This window comes from Balaenoptera ricei, chromosome 2 (assembly GCF_028023285.1).
Source record: "Balaenoptera ricei isolate mBalRic1 chromosome 2, mBalRic1.hap2, whole genome shotgun sequence".
Classification (NCBI taxonomy): domain Eukaryota; kingdom Metazoa; phylum Chordata; class Mammalia; order Artiodactyla; family Balaenopteridae; genus Balaenoptera; species Balaenoptera ricei.
In genome coordinates, this window is record NC_082640.1 from 104,018,753 (window position 1) to 104,038,893 (window position 20,141).

General features: G+C 39.4%; 1 protein-coding gene across 2 annotated transcripts in view; it reads right to left on the bottom strand.

The window, feature by feature from the left end:
- Positions 1-853: 853 nt before the first annotated feature.
- Positions 854-20,141, bottom strand: part of RAD51 (RAD51 recombinase) — a 33,297-nt gene continuing 14,009 nt past the window's right edge. The window contains exons 4-9 of one of the 2 annotated variants that reach the window (XM_059915575.1): positions 18,547-18,638; positions 11,585-11,679; positions 2,533-2,646; positions 2,054-2,183; positions 1,713-1,834; positions 854-1,004 (exon numbers count right to left, since the gene is read on the bottom strand). In XM_059915575.1, coding sequence (XP_059771558.1) covers positions 881-1,004; positions 1,713-1,834; positions 2,054-2,183; positions 2,533-2,646; positions 11,585-11,679; positions 18,547-18,638 — 677 coding nt within the window. In that variant the 3' untranslated portion in view covers positions 854-880. The remainder of the gene's footprint in view (positions 1,005-1,712; positions 1,835-2,053; positions 2,184-2,532; positions 2,647-11,584; positions 11,680-18,546; positions 18,639-20,141) is intronic. The other variant, XM_059915576.1, reaches the window with a different exon arrangement.

Genomic DNA, 20,141 nt, shown 5'->3' on the forward strand with positions numbered 1-20,141 from the left:
GGTGTAGCCATCTTGTGAGATCTTCTATTAGGTTAAAGGAGTATAAAATGAATCATCTGAATGTGGGACTTCCCTTTTAAATTTTCAATTTTAAAGCAATAGAAACTGATCACCCTACCCAGAGCCAAAACTATATTATGAAGGCCCTATCCTGAAATATTCAGCTTGTACCAGAATAACTCCTATAAACAGCACATTCACTACAAATAACTACTTTATTAGCAGTCCCACATTGAATCTACTTACTTGAAGAGCTTCTCAAATGTTTAAGATTCCAGAACTATCTTGAATTGCTCTTAGCATTAAAAAAGAGTAGATGGTGAAGGGCTGGTAGCCCAGCAGGCCTACTCAATACCCCTTATCTAAAAAAGCATTCTTATATAAGCTAATTCAGACACACAAACTTTACCTGCTTCTGATTTCAGAGTTTTACTGACTGACAGAGAAAAAAAACACCTGTGAGGAGACCCACTCCCTTTGCCACATAGCTCAGGCATTTTTTCCAACATTATTCAGACAGCGAGAGAAGTCAGGTCTCTCCAGTTTTAGTTAGTTCTTAGAGACATAAGATTGGCCAATAGCAGTTAGTCCTGAGTCAACCCCAAGGCACTATGATGTCAAAGGTACTTCATACCTACACCCCCAAACCAAAGAATTCACATAGAGATTAATATACTCTAGAAGGAATAAACATTTCAGATCAGCTTGTGACTACTGACCTGTCTCGTGTTTACACCATAAGAAAAGCCGATATAATAGCTGTTTTCCTGGAAGCCTTTTCCTGGCAGTCACAACAGGAAGAGGCCTGTGAAGAACCTCAGGGAGCAGTCCTCTCCATTAGGCTGCAGCACTTAAGGTTTATCACAGGAAAAAAAACGATTCAGTCCTTGGCATCTCCTACTCCATCCGCATTGATGGCAAACATAGCTTCAGCTTCAGGAAGACAAGGAGAGTCATAGATTTTGCAGATTCTGGTTTCCCCTCTTCCTTTTCTCAGGTACAGTCTGGGACAAAGACACAGACCAAAGCACCAAAGTTATTATAATTAAAAAATTCGATTCCTGACTATTTATGGTAGGTCTAAAAATTTTTTACAAATATACTTCCTAGAAGGACTTTGGGGATCTTTTTGTATTCCTTAGGGCAGGGGTCCCCAACCCCCGGGCCGTGGACCAGTACCGGTCCGCAGCCTGTTAGGAACTGGGCCACACAGCAGGAGGTGAGCAGAGGGCGAGTGAGTGAAGCTTCATCTGCTGCTCCCCATCGCTTGCATTACCGCCTGAACCATCCATCCTGGCCACCCCCCCACTAACCCCACCCTTGTCTGTGGAAAAATCGTCTTCCACAAAATTGGTCCCTGGTGCCAAAAAGGTTGGGGACCACTGCCTTAGGGCACTTCCAATCCAGAGGAATGTATTTCTGCTCACCCCCTGCCCTGCAGTGGATTTCCCATATTGAAACCTTTATAAAAATAATGAGAGACATCAGTTGCTCATATTTATTCTTCCACATATGAGAGCTTTTAATTCCTTTATGAACTAAAAGCAAACACCTGTTCTAACCAGAGCATGACAGTTAGGTTAAGCAAGGGCTCCTGTGTCTAATTACACAACAGCAGCAGTTAACAAGGTTCAGATGGAAATGTTATCTTCATGTCTATTGCACAGTTAATATGACACTCCATGATGAAGCCATCTCTCCCATCACTTTACCTTGTTGTTGAGGCATGAGCAATGATATTTCCTCCAATAGGTTTTTTAGGATCTGCAGCAAACATGGCTGCTCCATCCACTTGGGCCACCACCTGGTTGGTGATGACCACGGCTACACCAAACTGACAGGGAAAGGATAAATGTCATTTTTTTGTGGTCAGACATTCCAAGAGACTTACTGCTGCCACCCCTATCCCCCACAAAGCAATGAATGATTAAAGTCTCTATATCTAACTGATACCTTGATGATACCAGGCCCTGGTATCCTGGCCTCCCAGCAAGGCTACTAGAATTCATGGCCCCTGAAAGTAGGCATTCTCTGTCCCTACCCCACAACTTACCTCATCAGCAAGTCGCAGAAGCATCCGCAGAAACCTGGCCAAGTGCATCTGCCTGGCTGAAAGCTCACCTCGACCCGAATAGTCTGTTCTGTAGAGGGCGGTGGCACTGTCTACAATTAGCAGTGCATACCTACAGGGAACACGGATTCTCTGAAGCCTGTTTCTAGCCCATGTCAGATTCTGCTCTTTCCCACTACCCTGAAATTTTATATTTATAGTTATATATTATTTATTTATACAGCATCCATTTCTGAATAACCCTATAACAAAGTAAAAAATTCCAACAAGTTCAGGTGGATTATAGCTTCATATTTTAAAAGGGACTTGACCTAAACGACAAAGCAAGAGTGGCAAAATAGGAACTAAAACTTAAATCTCCCCATATCTAATTCAAGCTACTATCTAATTGGCCATAGCCTGTACAAGATTCAGGGTAAGGGCTCTGGGAACATATTCAGTATCTTCTATTGCCCACATACCTGGACTCTACCATCATGGCTGATGCTTGATAAAGGAGCTGGGTCTGGTGGTCTGTGTTGAACCCTCGAGCATATGCTACATTATCCAGGACATCACTGCCAGAGAGGCCATATCTAGAAGAAAGAACATTTTGAGGCTGCACACAGAACCAAGGCAGATGAGAAATTCATCTCTAACAACGAAATTACCTGGATGGGTAGGTAAGAAATGATAGTAAGAAGGCTAAAGAATATAATTCCCTTTCTATTAGGAAGCCCAGGGAAACTATAAAGAGATGACAGCAACTGCTTTAGAGTAGATCTACCTGGCAGGACTTCAGAATAAATCAAATCTATTCTTTGAGGACTCTTGAACTAGAATGAGAAATTTCCAAATATAAGGAAACAGTGGTCTCCTGGAAAAACAAAGGGCAGCATGACAGAATTAGGACTGAAACAAAAACAATGATCACTCAAAGATCAATTAAAGGGCTTCCCTGGTGGCGCAGTGGTTGAGAATCTGCCTGCCAATGCAGGGGACACGGGTTCGAGCCCTGCTCTGGGAAGATCCCACATGCCACGGAGCAACTAGGCCCGTGTGCCACAAATACTGAGCCTGCACGTCTGGAGCCTGTGCTCCGCAACAAGAGAGGCCGCGACAGTGAAAGGCCTGCGCACCGCGATGAAGAGTGGCCCCCGCTTGCCACAACTAGAGAAAGCCCTCGCACAGAAACGAAGACCCAATACAGCAAAAATAAACAAACTTGAAAAAAGGCCACAAGCAAAATTTAAAAAAAAAAAAAAAAAAATTAAAAAAAAAAAAAGATCAATTAAAAAAATATATAAACTGTTGTTGTATAGGAATAAAACCTTCTAAGCTCAAAAACCTTCTAAGGACTCAATACTGTAAGAGGTTTAAGAGAAATAAGTATATTTCATCTATTCTCCCCTTTTTTCTTGCTAGTAACTAGTTACAGTTATAGAATATGTGACATGTATCTAGTATGGTTAAATAAGTGATACCTTAATTCATCTTATACCTCAATTCATCTTATACCTCAATAATGATTTTTCTTCCCTTTGCATTTAAAAATACTTCCTATTTTCTTAGAAAAATCTATATTTTCTCACCTTTGTAACTGCTACCTAAGACATGAATACTCAAGGTGGTCCAAGTAAGACAACTTCTCATTAAATGTATGCTAATGGGACCCCATTTCTTCAAAGGTAGTTTGATTTATCCATCTATCAAGACAACTAAATACCTGCACTTTTATAAAAGCTTCCCTGTACCTCTCAAATAGACGTGATTCTCCCTCTTCTGCACTTCCAGAAAACTTGATTTAGGCTTTTCTATGGCACTTGTGAGGAGCTGCCTGCCATTCTTTGACTAGACAACAAATTCCTTGAGGGAAAAGACTAGGCCTTTCCAACTAGCACATTTTTTTTTATACCTAGTACATTCTGAATAAATGTTGCTGAATACAGCTTTTATCTATAACCCAAACCAAAAGAGAATTATATATCATCACTTTAACTCAAGTAATATTTTCATATTAATGTTACCTAAAATCATTATAGTCCAAAAGTATAATACTGACTCCCTTATGTAACAGTTCAAAAGATAATCTGTTTAAACAAAATCAGTGTGCTATAATTCCTTGAGAACCAAAAACTTCTATGCTTAAGATTTTATCAGTCTTTTAAAAGTAGTCTATTCTATGTAGATTCTGATCATTACAAAAGCATACACTGTGTCAAACCTATTTTTCTGAGACTTAGCTTTAGTAAATAGTTTTCCTCTCATTTTTCCTACCCAAAAGAATAAAAAAACAAAAGAATGTTCTAGCACTTGAAATAACACTGCAATAAGCTGAACCTCGATATCAGGAGATCCCACTCTAGCCAAATGAATTTTCCACATCTTATGATGAATTGATTCATCATATTAGGCACATGCAGTCTTTGCACTTTCCTGGACATTTCACCAGCTATTCTTCACCATTATCAACAGAAATGGAAGTTTAGCTCTTGTATTAAGTGGATTGATGATGATGAATTTGTTGAGTCTGGGCATGGAGATAAGAAAATGAAGTGAAGATAGAGTTTTACCTTGGGATCCTGACCAAATGGGAATAAGGAGATAAAATTTTCTTTATTTAAATCATGACTATAAGACAGAAAAAAAGACTGAAGAGGCCTAAGTACTGTACTGCACAAGTCTTCTAGTCTTGCCTCAAGAAACATTGATATAATCTACTATCAGGAACGGAGATTACCTTTTGCTGTCAGAATATGGAAGATTTACTAGAAAAACAAAGAGTCATCCTGGCTTTTCTCTCAACAGAGTTCACAAAGACGACTATTGGGATCTCTGTGCTTACATTCCTGAAGCAGCACATAGAACTTTCAATTCCCACAACTTGGAAAAAGTTGGTTGGAAATAAGCAACTTCTCTTAGTGTTTCCAGAACTTCCTCAAGATAAGAATACTCTGTTAAAAAAATTAAATTCCTAGGTCTAAACCAGACTTAATGAATCACAATGTTCAGGGAAGAGTTGTGATAATTTGCATATTTAACAAACACCTGGCACATGAAAAGATGCTCAATATCACTAATCACAAGGGAAATGCAAATTAAAACCACAATGAGCTATATTACCTCACACCTGTCAGAATGGCTATTCTTAAAAAGAAAACAAATAGGACTTCCCTGGTGGCCCAGTGGTTTAGAGTCTGCCTGCCAATGCAGGGGACACCGGTTCGAGTCCTGGTCTGGGAAAACCCCACATGCCACGGAGCAACTAAGCCCGTGTGCCGCAACTACTGAGCCCACGAGCCACAACTGCTGAAGCCCGCGTGCCTAGAGCCCGTGCTCGGCAACAAGAGAAGCCACTGCAGAGAAGAGTAGCCCCCCACGCGCCACAACTAGAGAAAGCCCGTGTGCAGCAACGAAGACCGAATGCAGCCAAAAATTAAAAAAATAAATCTAAAAAAAAATCACTTGAGGTGTTTTTTTTTTTTTTGGCTGCGTTGGGTCTTCCTTGCCGCGTGCGGGCTTTCTCTAGTTGCAGCGCGTGGAGAGTTACTCTTCTCTGCAGTGCGCAGGCTTCTCATTGCAGTGGCTTCTCTTGTTGCCGAGCACGAGCTCCAGCAGTTGTGGCTCGTGGGCTCTAGAGCGCAGGCTCAGTAGTTGTGGCGCATGGGCTTGGTTGCTACGGGGCATGTGGGATCTTCCCGGACCAGGGCTTGAACCGGTGTCCCCTGAATTGGCAGGCGGATTCTTAACCACTGTGCCACTAGGGAAGCCCCCTCAGGTGATTCTTAACATACAAGTTTGAAAAACAGCTGTATTGCCTCAAGGGGGTTCTGGCATTCTCTCTTTCATAGTACTTAAAAGAACATTCAAAAAAGGTAGGGACACTGTAGCTAGCAATTGTGGCCATGGTTCTCAAACTTTAGCAAGCATCCCAATCACATGGAGAGCTTGTTAAAACAGATTGCTGGGGACTTCCCTGGTGGTCCAGTGGTTAAGACTCTGCACTTCCACTGCAGGGGGCACGGGTTCAATCCGTGGTTGGGGAACTAAGATCGGCAGGCCGTGCATCATGGCCAGAAAAAAACAAAACAAAAAACCAAAACCAGATTGCTGGACCCTATCCTCAGAGTCTCTTGACTGTTTCTAATTCAATAGATCTGGAGTGGAATCAGAGGATTTGCATTTCGAACAATTTCTCAGGTGATGCTAATGCAGCTATACTGAGGACTAGTCTTAGACCCCCTGAGCTAGTCACCTGAATGTGGGTTAATATTCTTCAATAGGCATGGCAAAACTTAATCAGTGAGGGTTGTTCTCTTGTGAAAGGAAATTAGGTATTAATTATCTTGAGGAGGCCCTGTCCTGTAACTTTCTCAGAAATATAAATTTAAATGCAATGTACATAAACAGAAATTCAGTTATAAAAATTTTTCCTGATAGGTAGAAGTGATTGAAATGATTAATGAAATTTCTATTTAAACATTTTTCTTTCAGTTGACAAAAACAGCCATAAACATGGCTCCAATTAATAAGTATTAATTCACTAACAAATACTGAATGCTCTGTTCGAGGGCTAGGGGATACAGCAAGTGATCAAAACAAAGTCCCAGTCCTCATAGCCAACATTCTACTGTCTCATATATCCTATCTGAACACCCATTTATATTACTGGACAAAACCTTAATGACTTTATCCCAAAGAACTCTTCAACTAATAAAACAGCATACTTAAAAATGAAAAGTGTGATCTCTGTAGAACACCAAAAACAACTTGGGGAGGGAAGATACATTTTAGTATACTCATCTTCAGAAAACTAAGATCAGGTTGCAAGAAAGTAATTCTTTCTTCTTGACAGGGATTTTGTAAGCAGAAGCAAAGAGCTACAATTACTGTTCCGACCTAATTTTATGCCTCAATGGTGTATATTCGATGACTTGGATTCCTCAAATTGTAAACTGGGAAAGAGAATTTGGTTATAATTATAAACGAATTAGAAAAGAAAATTCTCCTCAACTTAGCCAGGCAGGTTCCAATGTGAATCTGACATCTCAACATGCAATTAAATTCCATTTAATCACTAGGTTTCAGTAAAATGTGTGGTAGGGGTCAAATGATCACATTTGACCCTAGACAAGGGAAAATTAAGTAAAACAATTCTGAGAGTTTATTTGAAAGCTATATTAGGGGATGTAGAAAAATGAACAAATTCTTTACCAGCTTTTCTGAGGAATAATTTATATACCATAAAATTGACCTGTTTTAAGTGTAAAATTCAATGACTTTCATAATTCAGTTTTAGAACATTTCCATTGCTCAGAAAGATTTCTCAAGTCTATATGCAGTTACTTTCTGTTTCTACTCCCTGTCCCAGGCAACCACAAATCTACTGTCTCTCTAGATTTTTTTTCTATTTTTGGGCCTTGCCTCGTGGCATGCAGGATCTTAGTTCCCCGACCAGGGATCGAACTCATGCCCCCTACAGTGGAAGCACGAAGTCCTAACCACTGGACTGCCAGGGAATTCCCACTACAGATTTTCTTTCTGGAAATTTCATATAAATGGAATCATATGTGGTCTTTTATGTCTAGCTTCTATCATTTAGCATGTTTTTTGAGGGTCATCCATGCTGTAACAAGTATCAGTACTTCATTCCTTTTAATTGTTGAATAGTGGTCTATTGTATGGATCAACCAGATTTTATTCGTTCAGTGGATGGACAATCGGGTTGTTTCCAGGTTTTGGCTACTATAACAATACTATAAACATCCACAAACAAGTCTCTGTGTGGACATGTTTTCATATCTCTTGGGTACATAACCAGAGTGAAATTGCTGGGCTATACGACAAATTTATGTTTAACTGCCACATTGTTTTCTTCCAAAGTGACTGCACAATTTTACATTCTCACCAGCAATGTATTAGGGTTCCAGTTTCTTCACATCCTCCCTGACACTTGTTACTATCTTTTTCATTACAGCCATCCTCGTGGTGGTATCTCACTGTGGTTTTTTTTTTTTTTAATTAATTTATTTATTTTTGTCTGTGTTGGGTCTTCGTTTCTGTGTGAGGGCTTTCTCTAGTTGCGGCAAGCAGGGGCCACTCTTCATCGCGGTGCGTGGGCCTCTCGCTGTCGTGGCCTCTCCCGTTGCGGAGCACAGGCTCCAGACGCGCAGGCTCAGTAGTTGTGGCTCATGGGCTTAGTTGCTCCGCAGCATGTGGGATCTTCCCAGACCAGGGCTCGAACCCATGTCCCCTGCATTGGCAGGCAGATAATTAACCACTGCGCCACCAGGGAAGCCCTCACTGTGGTTTTAATTTGCATTTCCTCTTGACTAATAATATTGAGCATCTCTTCATGTGCTTATTGGCCATTTTACATCTGCTTTGGAGAAATGTCTATACAAGTCCTTTGCCCATTTCTTAATTGGGGTGTCTTACTGCTGGGTTGTGAGAGTTCTTTATATATTCTTGATACTAGAACCTTATCAGATATATGATTTGCAAATATTTTCTCACATTCTTTGGGTTGTCTTTTTATTTTCTTGATAGTGCTCTTTGAAGCACAGAAGTTTCAAATTTTGATTAAATGAAAACTGACTCTGTATTATCGTTTTTTTCTTTCATAGACTATGCTTTCTGGTGTTGTATCTAAGAAAACTTTGCCTACTTCAAGGTCACAAAGATTTTCTGTTTTTTTCCTAAAAGTTTTATAATTTTAGCTAAATATAGGACTATCATTCTTTAAAAAAATATATATATACAGTAAATATACATAACAAAATTTACCATTTTAATCTTTTTAAAGTGTACAGTCCAATGGCAGTAAGTACATTCCCGTTGTTGTGCAACCATCACTACCATCCATGTCCAGAATTTTTTCACCATCCCAAACTGAAACTCTGTACCCATTAAACAATAACCCCCCATTCTTCTCACCCCTGCCCCTAGCAACCACCATTCCACTTTCTGTCTTTATGAATTTGACTCTAAGTACCTCATATAGGAGGAATCATACATTTGTCCTTTTGCAACTGGCTTATTTCACTTAGCATAATGTTTTCAAGGTTCATCCATGCTGTAGCATACTGTGAGCATTTCCTTCCATTTTGAGAATAATTTTCCATTGTATGTATATAGGACATTTAGTTTATCCATTCAACTGTTGATGGATACTTGGGTTGTTTCTACCTTTTGACTATTGTGAACAGAGCTGCCATGAATACTGGTGTGTAACTATCTGAGTTCCTGCTTTCAATTCTTTTGAGTATATACCCAGAAGTGGAATTCCTGAATCATATTGTAATTCTACGTTTAATTTTCTGAGGAATCACCAGAATGGTATCCATTTTTAGTTAACTTTCATGTATAGTGTAAGGTAAGGGTCTAAATTTATCTTTTTTGCATGTGGATATCCAACTACATTAGCACCATTTATTAAAAAGACTATTATTTCCTCCACTAAATTGTCTTTCACCTTTGTCAAAAATCAAGTGACTATAAGTGAAACAGTTTCTTTTTTTCTTACAAATTTATTTATTTATTTGGCTGTGTTGGGTCTTCATTGCTGAACACGGGCTTTCTCTAGTTGCAGCGAGCGGGGGCTACTCTTCGTTGTGGTGCGCTGGCTTCTCACTGCGGTGGCTTCTCTTGTTGCGGAGCACACGCTCTAGGTGCGTGGGCTTCAGTAGTTGTGGCTCACGGGCTCTAGAGCGCAGGCTCAGTGGTTGTGGTGCATGGGCTTAGTTGCTCCGTGGCATGTGGGATCTTCCCGGACCAGGGATCGAACCCATGTCCCCTGCACTGGCAGTCAGATTCTCAACCACTGTGCCACCAGGGAAGTCCCGAAACAGTTTACTTCTGAACTCTCAATTCTGTTCCATTGATCCATATGTCTATCCTTATGGCAGCACCACACTGTCTTGATTACTGTTGTTTATAGTTAAGTTTTAAAATTGGGAAGACTGAGACCTCCAATTTTGTTCTTTTTTTCCTCCCAAGAATGTTTTGGCTATTCTGGGTCCTTGACATTTCCATATTAATTTATAATCACCTTGTCAATTTCAGCAAAAAGTCTTGGTGAATTTCAATAGGCATTGTGTTGAACTTATAGATCAATTTGAGGGTAGTTTTTTTTTTGTTTTTTTTTTTTCCCCGCACCTCGGCTTGCAGGATCTCAGTTCCCCGACCAGGGACTGAACCTGGGCCACAGCAGTGAAAGCCCAGAATCCTAACCACTAGGCAACCAGGGAACTCCCTTACCATTTTAATAATATTGCATCTTCCAATCCATGAATGTGGAATGTTTCTCTATGCAGATCTTCAATTTCTCTCAGCAATGTTAGTTTTCAGTGTACTAGTCCTTTTTTTTTTTTTTTAATATTTATTTTGGCTATTCCGGGTCTTAGTTGCGGCATGCAAGATCTAGTTCCCCAACCAGGGATCGAACCCGGGCCCCCTGCACTGGGAGCACGGGGTCTTACCCACTGGACCACCAGGGAAGTCCCTAGTGTACAAGTCTTGAACTTCTGTTAAGTTTATTACTAAGTATTTTATTCTTTTTGACACTACTGTGAATGGAATTATTTTCTTAATTCTTGAATTGTTCATTTATAGTATACAGAAGTACAATGGATTTTTCATATTGAGATTGCATCCTGCGACAAACTAATTTAGTTCTAGCAGTTTTTTGTGTGTAGTTTCCTAAGGATTCTCTACATACAGTATCATATCATTGGTGAATAAAGATAGTGTACATCTTCCATTCCAATCTGGATGCCTTTTATTTCATTTTCTTGCTTGACTGCACTGGCTAGGATCTACAGTACAATGTGGAACATAAGTAGTGAGAGTGGAGATCCTTGCCTTATTTCCAATCTTACGGAGAAAATATTCAGATTTTTACCATTAAAATGATGCTAGCTGTAGGTTTTTTGTAGATGCTCTTTATCAGGGCATCTGATAAATGTTCTTTCCATTATTGAAAGTGAGGCATTAGTCCCCAGTGATTATGCTTGAATTGTCTATTTCACCCTTCAATTATATCAATTTGTGTTTAACATATCTTGGGGCTCTATTAGGTCTGTATATGTTTACATTTGTTATATCTTCCTGATGAACTGACCTTTTAGTTCTAAAACGTTCCTCTTTGCCTCTGATTTTTTTTTTTTGTCTTAAAGTCTATTTTGTCTGATATTAGTACAGCCACTCCAGCCCTCTTATGGTTACTGTTTGCATGCAATATCTTTTTTCCATCCTTTTAGTTTCAACCTATTTGTGTCTTTGAATCTAAGTGGTTCTCTGGAAGGCAGCATATAGTTGGATCTTGTTTTTTATCCAGTCTGACAGCAACTCATAGATTTTTGACTAAAGAAGCATGTTTTTCTCTAAGGAAGGTTATTCTTTTGAAACACACATATGACTTTGGGATACAGAGCAATAAGAGAGAAGAAGAGACACCCTTCAGCCAGACTAACCCTGGCAATCACTACAGTGACATATGGAGCCATATTTCTCTCATCTGATCCAGTAACCTACCTCTCAGCCACTGCTAGCAGCCGCTCTGGCCTAAAGGTACCCTCGGTGTCAATGTACATGGCCTTTCCTTCACCTCCACCTCGGTCAATGGGAAGCTAGAGAGAAAAAGAACAGTGGAAATGACACTGTACTTCTAATATAACTGACCAACTTCCTCATGATGGGTCTATAATTCCTCCCACCCCCAATAAAGCAAAAGGAAAAAACACTTTAAAGTGACAATCAGAGGTAGGGAGGAGGCATTCACTTCTGATACTTCTGATAGAAATAGCAGATATGAAGCTCACTGTGTCCCATAACATGTGAGGCTAGAGTCTAGCCAGAGTTGGAGTGCTTGGAAATATAGACCAAAGTAGGTGACAAAATTCTTTTTTTTTAAAATAAAAACTTCTAATTTTTTTTAAAATTCTATGACTGTATACCAACACAGGACCGATCAATTATCTCAAGACAACAAACATTTGGAAGATCATTTACTTAGCTTTAATAAGTAAGAGACCCTGATCCAATACCCAATTAATTTTAGCATATGCAGACCACACTTACACTTCACTTTATTGAGCAGAGTTCATTCCTTAGGGTTGCTAAAGGAGACTGGAAATACCCCAGGGGCATCCCTAGCACGTCTACAGTATGAGCAAGAAAGAATAAAAAGGTGTTTGCTCCAATTGTACACACAGATGTTAAAAATGAACAAAAGCAGAAAAGGAAGAATACAAAGAGTTTTAAAAAAGGAAAGAAAATGGAGGAATGCCATGAAAACTGTCTTATGAGCTCCTCAGGGAAATCTGTTTCAGGCTACCTATCCCACGCCAGACACCCTGAGTTCTACAGATTTTAAGCGAATGCTGCTAAAGTGTAGTTTCCACCCTTGAAATCTACTTGGGAGCCTAATACACCTTTAAATTCTGAGGAAAATCCCTCAGGACAGTTTACATTAAGTGCCTGGTAGCGCCAAAATTTTCTTTTCCTATTTCTGAGAAAATGTATTTTTTCAAAATTACAAAAGTACTACATGCTTGTATTAAAAATTCAAACAATATAGAAAAAAGTAAAAAATTGAAAGTTCTTCTTGATCACTCCCATCTCCCACAGGAGTCCTCTTCCAGATCATTTTCTATACATTTTCATACAAACACTTTTTATATGTGATTCTGCCACTTGCTATGTGAACCTGAGAATATTAATTCTCAGTTTCTACATTTTCTGTAAAATGTAGATAAAATCTCCCTATGGCACTGTTTTGAAGATTAGATAATTCATGTAAACTGTTTAGCACAGTGCCTGACATACAGAATGTACTTGGAAGACTTATGATATCCTCCACCTCTTAGGGCACTGATTTTAGCATATACTCAATTACAGAAGGCTTTGTTAATTTGGAAAGGGGGAAATGATTACTTTATCATTATGCAGGTTGGCAGATAAAAATCTTTCAAATCTTAGGAATCCATGAAAGGAGCAAAGGATATGTATATAGCAAAAGAGGGTCTTGATAGAGGAAATGTTTAAAACCACTGGCCAAGAGGACAGACAGCAGAAGCTGCCTCAGTTTGGGGGGAGGAGAAAATCTTCACATTCAGGGGGCTAAGTCCCCAGGAATTAAGATGAATGAAGTTCTCCCTTCTCTCACTTTCTTGTATCTTTAGTGCTAACATGAGAGGGAGTTCTTTTCCAGCTTAATAGACCTCCTTGGGCAGAAGGGAGGCCATGAGTGGCTGGGCATGGCATTGGTAGGCCGACTGACAGCAGAGAAGTGGACATGGTCCCAGGGTATTGCTGGGCCAGTCACAAGGGGATGGACTATATGCTCTGCACCCCAGTGCATTTCGTCTCCTCCACCTCACCCTCCCAGTGCCACTTCAGCCATCTTGTGTTATTGGGCTGGGACACCATCAAAGTAGCTATTTTTAATACCTGTTTAGTACCATAATTTAACTCTTCTTCCTATTTTGTAGTGATGCAAGTTTTGAACTTTCACCATTTTATAATGCTATGGTGTAAATTCTTTACACATTTATTCTTGACTATATGTGAAAAGTTCTGTAAGACACATTTTCTGTCAAGGGCATGTGCATTTAAAATTGGTACTTATGTTAAACTGTCTTCTCAGAATTTTAAAATTATTCTAGAACTTTGAACAAGCATGGGCTATTCATTTTTGTAACCTAAATATGGCTCCCAACTTTATATAACTTCACTATTAGACAGAGATCTAATACATAGTGGGGTTTCGCTTCATTAAGTTGAGAAAACCTGAAAAAATGTGAGGTGATAATGTTTAGATTTAAATAGTAATCTAACATCCTCTCTATACCTCTGGTTCCAGCTCTTAGGCTGGTGACATGTAATCCTTTCTATTATTAATGAATTAGAATTGTTTTTCTCTGAAAAAAATATCAAAGATCCATAGTTATTCAGCCAACTGTGAATGTTCAGTTATTTTTATAGAGAGGATATGTTTATTTTAGAATTTTGCTTCAGTTTATTAATAGGCATTATCTGACAACTTAATAAACATTTCCAATATAGGAGTCTGTTTGTACAACTTAAGAGCATCAGCATGATAGGCTGAGTTGCCATGGCAACTATATTGTGTAATGTACTTTAAATATTTATTCCACATGAATCCCTGTCAAAACAACATGGGGTAGGGGGTGGCTTCCCTGGTGGTGCAGTGGTTAAGAATCCGGCTGCCAACGCAGGGGACACAGGTTCAAGCCCTGGTCCGGGAAGATCCCACATGCCACGGAGCAACTAAGCCCATGGGCCACAACTACTGAGCCTGCGCTCTAGAGCCCGCGAGCCACAACTACTGAAGCCCGCGCCTAGAGCCCGTGCTCCACAACAAGAGAAGCCACCGCAATGAGAAGCCTGCGCACTGCAACGAAGAATAGCCCCCGCTCAACACAACTAGAGAAAGCCTGCGCGCAGCAACGAAGACCCAATGCAGCCAAAAATAAAATAAATATGACAATTAAATTAAAAAAAAATAAGATTAAAAAAACACAAAACAACATGGGGAAATCATTTCTATTTAAAAAGGTCACATATCATGTCAAATGACCCATGTCTGGGTGTTATTTTAAACACTCCTATTTCCCTTTAGCTAACAATTTTCTAATGGTGCTTTGGGCAATAAGCTATAGCTTCTACAGCTTACTATACCACTCTTCCTCTTCTCATTGCTTCCCCTCTTATCCTAAAAGTTCTCCTATCCCCCTAACTCTTTTTCTACTAGGAGTTATGTATGAGATGGAGCCAACATGGCTTAGGTCTACTTGATACTGGAATCCTAACGTGACTGTCATATGGTGACATTTTGGTTGCAATGAAAAGATCAGTAGAGCAACTGAGGAGAGAAACACAATTAAAATGACAAGTGAGAAAGGAAAATGATGAGAAAAACAGGAGACCATCAAGTTGGGCCTCTAGCTATTAGATAAACTTTTATTCATGAAGAACCAAAATATTTTCCTATCTCAAGAAATGGCGGGACTTCCCTAGTGGTCCAGTGGGTAAGACTCCGCGCTCCCAATGGAAGGAGCCCAGCTGCGATCCCTGGTCAGGGAACTAGATCCTGCATGCATGCTGCAACTAAGAGTTCACATGCCGCAACTAAGACCTGGTACAGCCTAAATAAATAAATAAATAAATAAATACTGCAAGAAAGAAAGAAAGAAATGGCATTCACCACTTCAAGACAGAAGTATTGACTGATGGGCATATCTGTAACATGAAAAAATGAGGAGACAGATTTTCTTGGGTAACTTCAGAAAATCAGTCTCATAATATTAGCCTCTGCAGATATATGTGTTTCACTAAAATGTGAACCCTACCCAAGACACAGGATCCTAACAAAATCCATATTTTTTTATGGCACATACCACCTTTAACTATAGCACTGCATTACAATGATGTAATAAACATTTTTTATAAAGTGCTTTTTAAATACAGAATGAATTATGAAGGACAGTTCATAACTTGTTTTATAAGGGAAAAATACACAAAAGAGAACAATTTATATTTGATGTTTAAATTTATAAATGAGTTCCAACAATGACTGGTTATTTTGTTGAGATGATAAGAACTCACACTGAATGGAAAGATACTAGGAAGCCCCCTCTGTCATAATGATAAAAGGAGGCAGATTTCCTTTCAGTTATTCTCCAACTCCATCAGTAAGTTTGCCCATGGGAGAAGTGAGTATAATCTATCTAGATTCAAATACAGATAGTCCCTAACTTAACTATGGCTCGACTTACAATCTTTCAACTTTACCATGGTGCGACAGTGATACAAATTCAGTAGAAACCATACTTCAAAATTTGAATTTCCATCTTTTCCCAGGCTAGCGATATGCTGTACAATACTTTCATGATGCTGGGCAGCAGCAGTGTGCTGTGCTCAGTCAGCTGCCTGAGCCGAAGGGTAAACAGCTGGTACACTTACAACCATTCTGTTTTTCACTTTCAGTACAGTATTCAATAAACTACATATGAGATATTCAATACTTTATTATAAAATAGGCTTTGTATTAGATGATTTTGCCCAACTGTAGGCTAATGTAAGTGCTCTGAGCATGTTTAAGGTAGGCTGGGCTAAGTTACAATGTTCAGTAGGTTAGGTGTATTAAATGCATTTGTGACCTATGACTTTCAACTTACGATGGGTTTATCAGGATGTTACCCCATTGTATGTCAAGGAAGATCTGTAATGCCATTTTGTTCAAAACACCTCAAACCACCATCTCTAATTTTGAACTCATCTTTCCATAAAACTGTCTCTCTCTCTGAAATCCTTTTTAGAGTTTACCAAAGTAATACATTGTTGGGCTGAGGGGTATTTTTTATTGTCACCTGCAGCAACATGGATGGACCTGGAGATTATCACACTAAGTGAAATAAGTCAGAAAGAGAAAGACATACCATATGATATCACTTACATGTGGAACCTAAAATATGACACAAATGAACCTATCTACGAAACAGAAATAGACTCACAGTCATAGAGAAGCAACTTCTGGTTGCTGGAGGTGGGGGGCGATGGAGGGATGGCGGGGGGAGATGGATTGGGAGTTTAGGATTAGCAGATGCAAACTATTATATATAGAATGGATAAACAACAAGGTCCTATTGTATAGCACAGGGAACTACATTCAGTACCCTGTGATAGGGACTTCCCTGGTGGTCCAGTGGTAAAGAATCCACCTTCCAATGAAGGGGACGTGGGTTCAATCCTTGGTCAGGGAACTAAGATCCCACATGCTGCGGGGCAACTAAGCCCGCCTGCCACAACTACTGAGCTAGCGTGCCTCAATGAGAGAGCCCATGTGCCGCAAACTACAGAACCCATGTGCGCCCTGGAGCCCACGCACCACAACGAGAAGCCCGCGCACCGCAACGAAAGATCCCGCGTGCCTCAATGAAGAGATCCCAGGTACCGCAACTAAGACCCGACACAGCCAAAAAGAAAAAGAAAATAAAAATGAATAATAAATAAATAAATAAATATTAAAAAAAGAATATCCTGTGATAAACCATAATGGAAAAGAATATGAAAAAGAATGTATATATTAGTATAATTGAATCACTTTGCTATACAGCAGAAATTAACAAAACATTGTAAATCAACTATACTTCATAAAATCAATTTTTTAAAAAAGGTAGGTGGGTTTCATAGTTTTGATGTGAAGAACAGGTTAGGTCATTTGGCTAAGAGTGAGGGCTGAAGAGAAGCATGAAGGTTTGAGAAGAAAGAACAAAGTATGAGATAACTGTCCTACTGAGTGGGAAAAAGTTTGCCTGAATTCAACCTTTTTCAGAGGAGAAACTCAGTAGGTCTGCCAAGCAGTATTGAATGTTAACTTAAAGTCTGTCATCTTGAATTTAAAGTGACGCCAATCACCTTTATGTTAGGATTTTTCTCCAGTATGATCAGCTACTTGGGAACAGGCACTGAAAAGACAGATAGGGTTTATCTAGGAATGGCATCTCTTCAGATGGGGGATGTAAATCTGAGGGTATCTGTAAAGGAATGACTTTAATGAAGAATCATTTAATGATGAATCATACAATATAAACTAGTGAAGAGGGCAGGTGAAGCCAGGGGAGGCCTAGTGGTTGGTAAGAAAGTATATGAAATTAATAATCTGAAAGTTTCTCCTAGAGAAATAATAGAACAATGGTGGCCAGGGCCTGTGGGATGGGGGAAATGGGGAGATGTTGGTCAAAGCGTATAAATTTTCTTTCTTTTTTTTTTTTTTCCACACACACACACTGTATTTTATTTTTACAAGAGATAAATAGACTGACAACAAGCATTGTAAACTTTCAATTATAAGATGAGTAAGTTCTAGAGATGCAATGTACAGTATGGTATCTACAGTTAATAATAATAATAATGTTTTGTATACTTGTAATTTGCAAAAAGAGTAGATATCAAGTTTTCATTTCACACACACAATGATAACTATGTGAGGCTAGGGATATGTTAATTAGCTTGATTTTGGTAAATATTACACAAGGTATACTTATATCAAAACACCATGTTGTATACCTTAGATATATACAATTTTAAATTTGTCAATCATACCTAAATAAAGGTAGAAAAAATCATTTAGACTTAAAAAAAAAAAAAATAATAATAATAATAATCTGAAAGTTTCTACGCTGTGGAAGTTTTGCAGTAGCAGTCTATCTTCTAACTAGCTATAGTATTCTTTTTTTTTTCTTTTTTGGCCAAGCCACGTGGCATGCAGGATCTTAGTTCCCCAACCAGGAATCGAACCTTGCAGTGGAAGCGCAGAGTCTTAACCACTCGATGGCCCGGGAAGTTCCCCTAGCTATAGCATTCTTGAAAACAGAGAAAGTGCATTTTTTGTCCATGCTAACAGATGCTTGCTAATAACAGGAATCAACACATTCTTGCTGATCTGATTAGTTAGAGCCCCAACATCTCACCTGGCATGTTACAGCCAACGTATGACAGATCTGGGTCTTCCCAGTTCGGAATTCTCCAAACATCTCTGTGATGGATCCAGTCTCAATTCCTCCTAATAGAAGAGCAATAAGAAACACCTCTTAGCACAATACAAATATTTAGAAACAATAATCATAGAAATGTCCTAGGGGGACTTCCCTGGTGGCGCAGTGGTCAAGAATCCACCTGCCAGTGCAGGGGACATGGGTTTGATCCCTGGTCCGGGAAGATCCCATATGCTGCAGAGCAACTAAGCCCGTGCGCCACAACTACTAAACCTGCACTCTAGAGCCCACAAGCCACAACTACTGAGCCTGCGTGCCACAACTACTGAAGCCCATGTGCCTAGAGCAGATGCTCCGCAACAACAGAAGCCACCGCAATGAGAAGTCCATGTACCGCAATGAAGAGTAGCCCCCGCTCACCGCAACTAGAGAAAGTCCACACGCAGCAATGAAGACCCAACGCAGCCAAAAATAAATAAATAAATAAACTTATATTTATTAAAAAAAGAAATGTCCTAGGAGCTCATTAGAAAGATGTTTACATAATTTAGAAACCCAATTTTCAACAAGCAGTAATTTTAAAAATACTTATTTTGAAATAATTCTAGATTCATAGAAAATTTCAAAGAAATGTAGAGAGGGCCCGTGAACTCTTCATCCAGTCTCCCCCAATGTTAACGTTTTACATAACTATAATACAGTATCAATATCAGAAAACTGACATGGATACAATCCACAGAGCTTATTCAGATTTCTCCAGGTATATATGCACTCATTTGTGTGTGTGTAGTTCTATGCAATTTTATCACATCTGTAGCTTCATTTCACTATCACCATAATTAATATACAGAACTATGCCATCACAAGTCAATAAGCAGTCATTTAAAAAAATAAATTATAAATAATATCTAATGTTTACCAAATGTCTCTTGTGTATCTGGCATTGTGCTATGTATTTATATATATATCAATTCTTTTAATTCCAATAACTTATAAGGTAGGAAGTCTTTTTTTTTAATAAATTTATTTATTTATGGCTGTATTGGGTCTTCGTTGCTGCGCGCAGGCTTTCCCTAGTTGTGGTGAGCGGGGGCTACTCTTCGTTGTGGTGCACAGGCTTCTCATTGCAGTGGCTTCTCTTGTTGTGGAGCACGGGATCTAGGCGCGCGGGCTCAGTAGTTGTGCCTCGTGGGCTCTAGAGCGCAGGCTCAGTAGTTGTGGCCCACGGGCTTAGTTGCTCCGCGGCATGTGGGATCTTCCTGGACCAGGGTTTGAACCCATGTCCTCTACATTGGCAGGCGGATTCTTAACCACTGCGCCACCAGGGAAGTCCCGGTAGGGAGTCTTTTTGTCCTCATTATGAAGACAAAAAAACCGAGGCGTAGAACACAATAAGTAGTTTGCACCATGTAATACAGCCAGTAAATGCTGAGAGGGGGAACAGAAGAGAAAGCAAACGCTCAAATTTGAGTGTGATTCCTGAACCCATGCTATTTTGTGCCCTAAAAAAAAAGGAAACTTGAATGATCGAATATTTGGGGAAGCAACAAGGACCAAATCTAACTTTGCAA